This window comes from Aethalodelphis obliquidens, unplaced genomic scaffold (assembly GCF_003676395.1).
Source record: "Aethalodelphis obliquidens isolate GAN/ISIS:26980383/991018 unplaced genomic scaffold, ASM367639v1 scaffold3, whole genome shotgun sequence".
In the NCBI taxonomy this organism is placed as follows: domain Eukaryota; kingdom Metazoa; phylum Chordata; class Mammalia; order Artiodactyla; family Delphinidae; genus Aethalodelphis; species Aethalodelphis obliquidens.
The window spans coordinates 30530412-30541481 of NW_020837947.1; the positions used below are offsets into that span (position 1 = coordinate 30530412).

The 11070-nt window shown below is 41.4% G+C and overlaps 1 protein-coding gene across 1 annotated transcript in view; it reads right to left on the reverse strand.

Moving 5' to 3' along the window:
- ENPP1 (ectonucleotide pyrophosphatase/phosphodiesterase 1) overlaps window positions 1-7869 on the reverse strand; it is a 65084-nt gene extending 57215 nt beyond the window's left edge. The window contains exon 1 of the mRNA XM_027086284.1: window positions 7619-7869. Coding sequence (XP_026942085.1) covers window positions 7619-7858 — 240 coding nt within the window. The 5' untranslated portion in view covers window positions 7859-7869. The remainder of the gene's footprint in view (window positions 1-7618) is intronic.
- Between the last annotated feature and the right edge of the window lie 3201 nt (window positions 7870-11070).

The following is an 11070-nucleotide window of genomic DNA, read 5'->3' on the forward strand; positions in this document are numbered from 1 at the left end:
GGTGAAATGCAACATGAAACTTGAAACAATATTAATGAACTTTTCATACCATTATATTAAAATTCATTAGTCTATCTTGCAGTTTGATTGGAACTTACACCCATGCATAATTTTGTAAATCATCCATTGGTCCTTTGGAAAATATTGGTTCACTGAGCTACGTATTTCTTTCAAATGTTGACACATGTCATTGTACCAGATGAAAAAAATCACATTCCTTACTATCTCCATCTATTTCGTCCGAAAAATCTTTAAGGATTGGGACGCTGTCAAGCTTACAGTGACAGAAACAAGTTCTCCAAAATTTCAATTTTTACCTAAAAGATCGAATTTTATCACAGGCAGCAGGTACCTCATTTTGTTTTCCTGGAAGTGACAAGCTAGTGCTTTTCATTTTTGCGAAAGTATGTGCCGAATACCCAAGTCTGAATCACTGGTTTGTCAGTTGCTCTTTCCAATAAAAATGGTGTTCCATGAAAAAGGCAGCTAGTTCAGCTCACAAGTCAAACAGCAGCTCAACTGCTTTCCCTCCAGAAAACAACAGTACTTCAGGCTGCAGCAGACGTGCTAAAGGCAGACTTCCAATGTCGTCGCACAGAATATTAAAAAGGAAGGTAATTTAGGTTCAAATTTAATAAAATCTGCTTCATTGAGGACATTTTCACTTCTTCATTAAGTGAAACTGGCTTTTTTGGTTTTAACTGCAGATGCATGAGGACCTGTACAATTGGTGCCACTGCCCTGATTCCTGCTGAGGGGCAAGCAGTTTTCCGGCAGTGTAAACGGCAGCACAGTGAGAAGGGTGAATGATGCCCATCAATGTTCAAATGGTTTAGACTTCACAGTCCCCTTGGAAGGCTCTTAGGGACCCCTCAGGGATTTACAGACCACACTTTGAGAACTGTTGCTTGAAATACTCTGGCTGAAGCTTTGTTCTACCTGTCTTGCCTTTTGCTTCTAAACATATTTATCCAAAATCACTTACAGGTACTCTGGAGTAATATGAAACTCTATTTGGAAAAAAAAAAAAATCACATAATAATAGCTAAATTTATTTTATTGTATAATAGCATCATAAAAAAACTGTTGAGTTTTTCAGTTCTCCCTCTCCATGAGAGACCAAAGGCTCCAGATGCTTGCTAATGCCAAAAAACTTATCAAGGGAAAGAAGTCAGCTCTAGGAATAAACTATTGGGTTGGCCCAAAAGTTCCTTTGGTTTTAAGTAAACATAAAAGACATTTTTCATTTTCACCAAGAACTTTATTGAACAACATATTCATTAACCGAACAAACTTTCTGGCCAGCCCAATACTTTCTCAGGACTATTCCCTGAAAACCAAGATAGAGTGATCTTTAAGGGTCTCAAACCACATCAGTGACAGGATATTTGCCACCTAAATCTGTGTAAAGTCCTAAGGTATGGTGAGAAAATGACTGACCCACAAATGAGATATGCTTGCGAAAATTCACTCACTCCAAAACGACTATCATGACTCTATTTTCCTGTTGTAGTACACCTAAAGATATATTAAGAAGGAAACTCAGATTAAGAAGGAAGTCACTTTTCCCCAAATCTGTATACTTTGGAAGCTCACGATAACATGATTATTGACTTCACACTGATAAAAGGGAAATAAATGGGGGAGGGGGGGTTAGCCATTAGTCCAGAATAAATGTCTGTAGTTAAAAGTCCTTTCAGTTATCACAGTTCACTACTTACAAATGATGTGACTTATGCCTATAAATTTAACCCACTGTTTCCAGAAGTGGAATAACTGAACCAACTACATGTGAACAACTTGAGGTACTTGTTTAAAAAATACAGATTCTTTAGATCCATTCCTACCTTAGTCTGCTCAAGCTGCTATAACAAAACGCCATAGACTGGGTGGCTTAAATAACAGAAATGTATTTCTCACAGTTCTAGAGGTTCAGAAGTCCAAGATGAAGGAATTGACCAATTTGCTTCCTGGTGAGGGCTCTTGCCCTGGCTGGCAGATGGCTGCCTTCTCACTATGTCTTCACATGGTCTTTCCTCTATGGATGGGTGTGTGTGCTCAGATCTCCTCTCTCTCTTCCCCTTTTTACAAGGCCACAAATCCCATCATGAGAGTTCTATCCTCATGACCTCATCTAAATCTAATTACCTCTGAAAGGCTCCACTGCCATATATCATCACATTGGTGGGTTGGGACTTCAACATATGAATTTGGGAGGGACACAACCCTCCAGTCCATAAGAATTTCAGATCTTCTAAATCACAATCTCTGGGATTGGAGCCCTGGAATCCATGGTCTTTTAACAGTTCCCAGCTGGTTCCTATGCACCCTAATGTTTAAGAAACACCTCTGCGAGCCTCAGTTTCCTTATCTGTAAACTAGGATTGACTGTCACCATACTTTCCTATTTCAGAGTTGCTGATATGCCAAGGATCAATTAAAAATATATGAGAAAATGCTTCTGAAAGTGCAAAGTGCTATGTAATAATCATCTGAACTTTTACCGCCTACTTTTCCACCAAACGTTATTCTAAAACCCAAAAGTGGGAGGATAAAATGAAAAATACTATCGATAATATATTTTTGTTTGTTTATTTGTTAATGAAGATTCTCAGGGAGGTGGGAGGGGGCCCAGCACAAGACAGACCGACTTACATGGAACTAGAAAGGATTTTCAGAACTGATTTCTACGTCACTGATCTTATACTTGCTTAAAAATGAGATGTTTCCATCTTCCCACGCTCCCCTACCTACGGATGCGCAGCTTGATAATAATATTTTTCTCGTCTCTGAATTTGCTCAAGATCAAGGTAAAATTAGTATCTCACCTTATGAGATGAAATTTAAAAAAAGAGAAATGTTAGATTTTAATAGTGGTATTCTTTCACTAACTATTAAGTTATTTCTTCTAGTATACTTCATAGTTTAGACAAATGTCACATTATTTGATTTCTATAATGATAGCGATAATATCTTAATTCTTGTAATCAAACCTCATACAATTAAAACACTCAGGAAACAGAATGTTCCAGTTAATATTTAGCTGAACATTTGGGTCATTCTTTTGAGAAGCCCTTTTAAATATATTATTATACTTTCTTTCCTTGGTAAATACATAACTTAGCTCTCGTTTGATGCCAAAGGGTTTTCATATTGGGTCAGCACTCTGAGTATCAGTTCTTGTTGCACACAACTTAGAAGAGTAACCTATGTTCTGCCTTGGGCTCATCTGCTAAAAGGTTTCTTGTTTATTTTTGTTGTTTGGGGGATATTTCATGGTTGATGGAGGCACGTTTATTTTAACCAGAGGCAGATCTCTAATTACAAGTTGTATTCCAAAAGGTTTTTGTTCCTATGTTGTTTGAAACGTGAAGTGGCTTTCCCCCTACCTACCCTCCCAAAAAGTTATGAATCATGATTAAGTTCTTTGGCTTGTCTAAAATGTCCATAATAGAGATGAAATACATTTGCTATGTCTTAAGAGTAACACAGATATTTTGCAATGGAAATGATCAAAAACAAAACTGAATTTAAAACTATTTTCATTTGCCTTTAATGCTGATATCTGAGAAAAAGAGTTGCCTGGAGGAAGATAAGAAGCTGATAAAAAAATTTCTATAAATATTCTAAAAAGGCTAATGGTCCCAAGATCTTTATTATACAAAATGCATAAGGTCTCTCAACATGGCTTTAGCGAGAGTCATGAGTCACAGTCATGATTAGGATATGATGGGGCAGGAGACAGCAAAACTGAGTGCCCAGAGGTAACTGAAAAAGTGGAATAGAATGGAAAAAAAAAAGGGGGTTGAAAGGGTGCCTGTGTATTCCTAAGAGGCTGCATGAAGTAGAAACCGCTGAAATATAAATGGTGAGAGAGAGAAACACCAGAATATGACTCAAAGCAGAAGAAAGGAAGTCACAGAAAGCAATGCTGAAGAAAACAGTTCCCTACAAGAGCCACAAGGACTGCATTTGGGGTGTGACAGCAAAGTCAGCAAAACAGAAGATGCCTTGGTATAAGCAAGGGAGACCCGTTTGTACCTGAAGGATGGCCTTATTGGTACTGCCAAACGGCTGCACCTGCCTTGTTTCTTTCTGAGGGCGTGCCCAGTAGCTAGATCTTGATTCTGAATCCAAGTTATCGTGGAGGCCCTGCTGGCCTCTTCAGTATGCTGGCCTTAGTTGGGAACTTTTGTTTATCATTCATTCACTGCCTCTTCCGTCTCCCTATGTGCTAAACAAATGATATTTCAGGTTGATCTTATCCCTGAATTGATACCCAATGTCATCTCTATTAATGCATCTGTATTGGGATTCCTGACTTTCAACTGGCCATATGGGTATGTGGTTGTGTATTTAGTCTTCCCATCTTGTCCTTTTCCAAGTCAAAGTGTTACTCAGTCTAAGTAAAAGTGCACTTCATTCATTCGACCAAAAGCTGACACTGAGTGTGAGGTACCATCTTAGGCCCAGAAGTAAACACAACAGTCTTGCTGGGTTCCTAAAAACCTTGGGTACATTTTATTAGAACACGTGCAACAAACACCATAAGGAAAAACAGGAGATGTCTCTGGCCCCTAAGATGTTCTGGTCATTTTTGAAATAAAATGCTCAACTATAGCTGGACAGATATAAAATTTTACAAACCAAAAAGCAATGTCAATTCTGAGTCAGATTAAGAGCAGAGGACTGTCTTGAATATTCTCCATGCTGTATTCTAGAAATAAGATGATATGATGCAAGAGGGAGAGAAAAGCTAACAGAATTAATAACTTTCACACTCAAATTTCTAATAAACAAGGCAACTTCTGCCACTTACAAAGAACTGTTTCATCAAAAGGTGAAAGTTGTCTTCACTCACAGCCACCCACACACAAGGCCCCTTATGAACACACACACAGGTATATGTATTCATAAGGACAGCAGAAGGTCACAAACACAAAATTATGCCGTGGAAGAGCTTACTGTACAGTGGAGAAGTGTACTGCAACGTGGTTGAAAATACCTGCCAGGGAACAGGAAAGTTATTTCAAAATAAATGTCCGTGGCCAACCTCAGTGGAAGCTGACATTTCAGTTCAAAACTTAACTTGGAACCAGTAAAGGCATCCAGATCTAACATATCTACTGAAGCATGTACTTATTTGCCCTTCTGGGGTTTTCCACAGTCTGGCTTAGTGCCTAGGCATGAGTACTTCCAGAGCCCAGGGCCAAAGCCTCCAGAGCAGAGCCTGTGGTCTTCCTAGGGATCAAATGGGGAGAAGCCAGCGTAGGGCGGGATCGTCCCTTCTGCATCTACTCTCACATACCTCCGGCATTTAAGTTTATCCGAAACATTTTCAGAAAAATGCAACAGTCGTGTCACCACTGCCTATCTCTCCAGAAGGCAACTCTTGTGTTTATCCTACTAGATAACAACCGTGTGGCTGAGGACCACCTCAGTGGTTGGGCTCTTGTAATCCCAATCCCAGATGCAACTAGTCAACCCATTTCTTCAGGTTTATGAAAAGTGTGCTGATGTTTCACCTGAAAAAGGAATCCCATAATTACAGCTTCTCTCTAGAAGACATGTCCCAGAGCTCTTTGATGACAACTGTCAGGCTCCTCTTGGAGACGTTTCCCTTTAGAAATGCATCATTTGGGAAAGTCTAGAGGGAAGAAGGGTATTGAAGTAGGGAAGGGAAAGAAGAATGGGTAAGAGGTTTCACTTTCACCTGAAACCATTAATTAAGAGTTTCAAAAATACAGCAATGAGTTTTGGTGTACATTAATGGCCCACTGTATTTCATCAAAAGTCATGAAGTAAGAATTCTGTCCAACTCAACGTGTGTTACAGCAAGAGACCCCCTCCTAATGGCATAAAAAATATTCATGATTGTCCTACTTGTAAAAGTACTAAAGACACTTCCATGTCAAAGCCCAGAGTTGCATCATCAGAGCATAAAGAAATGCTTTTTGACCAGCTGACTGCAGGTGTCAAAGACTGAAATGTATGTTCCAAAGGCAGATCTCTGCTGATACCTATTGTGGATTTATGGGTAAATGAATAGGAAAGATTTTAAAATGGAATTTAGCAACTGGCAATTTACCAAACTTTCAAGACTGTAGATTGGCACGTTGAAGTGATTTCACACAGGAGTTACAGATTCGACGTACAATTATTGAATGCCTGCCAAACACTGAAAAGTACTGATACTAAGTTAAGTGATAGTGTTGCAAAAGCTAAGGTCTTCCATTGACAAAAACAAAAAAGGTGACTCAAAAGACTAAAACTAAGTTCTCATCAATATCAGGTGTTCTTAAACAGTGATATATGATGCAGAAATGTATCTTGAGATACAAACAGTATGTGTTTTGGGACACTTACCCTTTGAATCTTAGGCTTATTTTTAAGTACTAATTTTATGACACCATCTCTTTAGTCTAGGAATGTTGGTTCCTCAGAGCACTGTATCATCTCCACGATACCCAAGACGTAGTGAAAATGGAAATGCTTATGAAAGGAAAGATTTCAAAAATCAGAAAAGATATCCTCTACACTGCATTGTTTAATCATAATATGTAAGTGATTATATGCTTTAAGGTACACTATACATAGAACTGTCACTTGCATATAATACAGTAAAATGATTGTATCTCCTTGTAGTTTTCGAATTTACTCCTCCACATGCAATGTTGCACAGTGACCCTCACAATAATCTTATCTGATGCACATAGAAGTGATGTTGTCCTCATTTTAACATAGAAGAAATTGAGGTTTGGGGAGAGTTATAGGAGGCCCCAGCAATTAATAGCGGCCATGAAAGCAAGAACCCAGGCTTCTGACTCTCAGCCCAGCACTTCCTACCATACATGTAGAATGAAAAGCCACCCCACACTTCATAAAATTGACTGTGGATCCTGCAACTGTCACGACAAAATAGCAGAGGGAGAGTGAGTACTTCTTTTAGCAACGAAAACCGTGTAACCTATGATTGAAAGAGTAGACGAAGAATCATTAACTTTTCTTCACATTCACATAACATGAATATTGACGGAATTTCTGAACAGCTGCATGGAAATTCCTACACAGAGCCAAGAGAAAAAGTATTTTCTAGAGTTCCTGATACAACTTAAAGAGCTCTGTTAAATCTTTTCAAGTGGAATCGGTTAATGCAAGGAAAGTCATCAATACTGCACCCAGATTCCCCCAAAAGAGGTAAAAAATTAAATTAAAAAATAAAATTAAAAAACAAAACGAAACAAAAACACCTTGTCCGTCCTTCCTAAGACCAACAATTTTCGGGCTGGTCAGTTTTCCCCACGAAAAACCTTGTGCTCTCTTGGGGCGGGGGAGAGATGGGATTTCTAAAGATCTCGATTTTTAACAGCCTGGTTTCATAAACAGGCCCTTCTGAGCATCAGTAATACAAGTGAGAGTGAACTATTCCCCCGGGGGGAAGAGAAGGCTCGGCGGTGATGAGCACCGATAAAGCCGGTAGAGGAGAGCGAGAAGGCGAAGAGGAGCGGCACAAAAGCTGTCTCTCTCCGGGCCCCGGGTGCTGACCGCGCCCGCTCGGAGCGCAGGAGCGGGTGCCGCCCTCCCCGCCCTCCCGCGCGCCGGGCCGGCCGGGACCTACCAGCGAGAGCACTTTATAGGTGTTGGGGTCCTTGGCCGTGCGGGCGCGCGCCGCCTTCTCCAGCGGCTCCTCCCCCAGGTCCATGGGGGCCAGCAGGGACGAGGCCGCCGGCGGCTCCCCGGGCGCCTCGGCTGTAGAGCCACGGCCCAGGTGGCGGCCGTTCCCCGCAGGGCCCTCCCGGGAGCCGCGCCCGCCCTCGCCGCCGCGGTTCCCAACCCCAACGCAGCCGTCACGCTCCATCGTAGCGCTGGGCACTCGGCTCTCACTGCCCCGCTGCGCCTTTAATAGGCTCCGCACGAGCCCCGCCTCACCCCGCCCCGCCCCGACCGCCGCGCCCGCCCCTCGCCGCCAGACCCTTGGCTCGGCCCCCGCAGCCCGGCGCTGCGAATGAGGGGAAAGCAGCTCAACGCCCCGGATTATTTGGCTTCCTGTCTGATGGCGGTCTCTCTGCGTGTGGGTTATTTTGGGTCCTTTACGTGGGCGCGTCTTTAACTCCCCACCTCCCACCCCCCAGCCTTACCCGCCTCGCGCCCCGGCCACCAGCCGAACACTTGGAGGAATCGCCCTGCATGGTCTCGCGGCGCGGGCTGGACTGGAACTGCAGAGCGTGGTCTGCAGAGGGCATGAGATCATGGGGCCTCAAAATAGAGCGTAGGAGAGGAAGGATCCGGCCTCCGGGCCAGTGCAGCTTCTCAAAGGCGGGAGAGTGCAGTCAGGACAGACCTGTGTGTTTCTGGATGGACAAGCAGAGAGGCTATGGGGTCAAGCGTTGGGGGAAGCGACCTTTGTCTCCTACGTAGAAACAGACAAGAATTCGCTCAAAGCCCTGCTATCCACTACCTACCTACTCAGGATTATCCAACCTTAAAATACCTGAATATACAAATGCACACATAAAAGAGATATAATTTTCTGTGGTTTTCTGTGGTTTCTGTGCTGGGGGCGAGGGCTGCTCTTGCTTTATTTGTTTATTAGTTCTTTTAGACCTTATACATCGAAAGCTTCAAAGTGTCCGCGCTGCACTCTCCTGAGATTGCCGCCAGTACTTGTTAGCACCGTCAAAAATTTCAACAGTCTGGAATACTTTGATACTTTGTTTTTGAACTAGGACACGAACAGTAGGCTATAATTCTTGGTGGGTTTTGCTTCACCTTTGATTCTACAACTTTTACATTTCCTTGCTCATCAATTAGAAAAACCACAAGTGTGTAGTGACGTGAGTCTTGGTTGTCAAGCGGAAAACAATGACTTTCCATACCCGGAACTGACTTTAGTGACCAAGGAAAGTTATACCATCCAATATCAATTAATTTTCAATTCATTTTGATTTCAGGAATATATACAAATATTTCTTTTAAATGAGAATGGATGCTTAACATATAAGGTGTGTGTTGTCCCCTTTAAAATAGTTAACTTGGGATGCTTTCCATTTATACTGCTTGATTGATTCATTCATTCTAATAATGAATCCTTCAGTTCAATCTCTTGGCTTCCAACAATGTCAGTGGTCTCCAACAATATCAAAGATGCACAGAAGTATATCTTTCCCAAGTGGCTCTCAGGCTGATCAAACAGGGTGAAGGCAGTAAACAAAAAACTAAAACCCAAATTATATATGCGTGATAGAATCACACATAGTATATTATGAGAGCTTAGTGGAAAGGGTAACTGACATCTGGAAGAAGTAAAGGCCATCCCTCAAAGCACTATTGAGCTCTTTTTTTTTTTTAATTACCTTTGAGTCAGCTTTCAAACCAAACCACCCAAGAGAAACAGCTTTTCACTACCACATAGTCACACAATTTTTTACCCCAAACGTGGCTCTAAATTTTCCTTTGACTGTTTCCAAAAATCAGAGTCAAGGACAAAGATTTACGGAGACTGGTCAAATGAGTGTAAAAACTTCTAAAAGCAACTCAACAGAGTCATTCCAAAGTGGCTTTGAACTTGAGAAAACAAATGAAATAAGTGTATTGTCTGCATCCCAAGTCAAAAAATCATTTTTTTGCGGTACGCGGCCCTCTCACTGTTGTGGTCTCTCCCGTTGCGGAGCACAGGCTCCGGACGCGCAGGCTCAGCGGCCATGGCTCACGGGCCCAGCCGCTCTGCGGCACGTGGGATCTTCCCAGACGGAGGCACGAACCCGTGTCCCCTGCATTGGCAGGTGGACTCTCAACCGCTGCGCCACCAGGGAAGCACCCAACTGGGACTTTTATGGGTAACTATAAAAATCCAGTTGAAACCCTAAAATTAGAATAAAAGTGGATCAAGTGGGCCACTCATATTGTTTAGCCACACGCTGAGCTATAGACAAGTCTTGTCTCCATCTTGTTTATATTCAAAATGATCTGAGGGACAGCTTCACACTCCAAAGCACAATAAGGTCAAGAGACAGAAACTGCAACAAAACTTCTCCGGTTAGTGTAAAGGTGAACAATGAATGTGTCATTCGATGATTGAGAACTGTAATCTAGTACAGCAGAAAAGATGAGGGTGGAAGATTTTGTGATTCCTTAAGTTGTACTGTACAAAAATATGTAAACACTTGCCCCTTGGTGCCTGAAACTTTGGATATGAGTAAGGCCAAAACAGCAAACACAACCAACTTGTTATCTATGTTTGAACTATGACTTCTCGAAATTGAGAAACAACTCTCTTCTCAGCTTTTAAAAAATGAAATATACTATAGAGTAATTATTTTAGCACCGGCTCCAGAGCTTCTCCAGCTGAAATCCCTCCAATTCTCCAGTGGAACATGGAAGACATCTAGCCCAGTCTAAAATGAAAAAACAAGTTTCTTTCATTTTTATGAGATCTAGAAAAAAAAGTTTTTTTCCATGGCATTAATTTATTTTTAAGACTTTGCCTGACTTCCTGATTTCTCTTTCTTTTTTGTAAGTGCAAAAATACTTCCCCTGGAAGAAACTTGGATTGCAATTTGACCATGTACAGAGTTCGAGAACTCTCTGAGCCTTGGTTGCCTCATTTATAAACTGGTGTTACAAATAATAACATAAAATTACACTAGTATCTCTAAATGTCAACAAAATGTTTTACATTTTCCCAACTTTACATAAAAATTTAAATAGATCCGTTCCACATTTAAATCACTCAATCCCTACCCCTAAGAAAGAGAATAAAATGATTTAATTTTTACATAAATTATGCATGATTTAAATATTTAAATATAACTATAAATGATTTAAATATAACTTCTGGGAAGGTTTGAGAGCTCCCATTGGATATATACATCTGCAAAGGGAGAGCCCATGGGATCAGGAAGGGATACTGACCCCTCTGTGATGGAGAAAACACACCTCGTTGTCAAGTAACAAAGTCAGTGAAGTGAGCGCAGAAAGTGAATGCAACTGAGTCATAGAAACTGTGGAAAAATGGCAAATGCAGACCCCATCTAAAGGGAACTGCTGTCCAGTCTTCACTTTTTGGTTGTC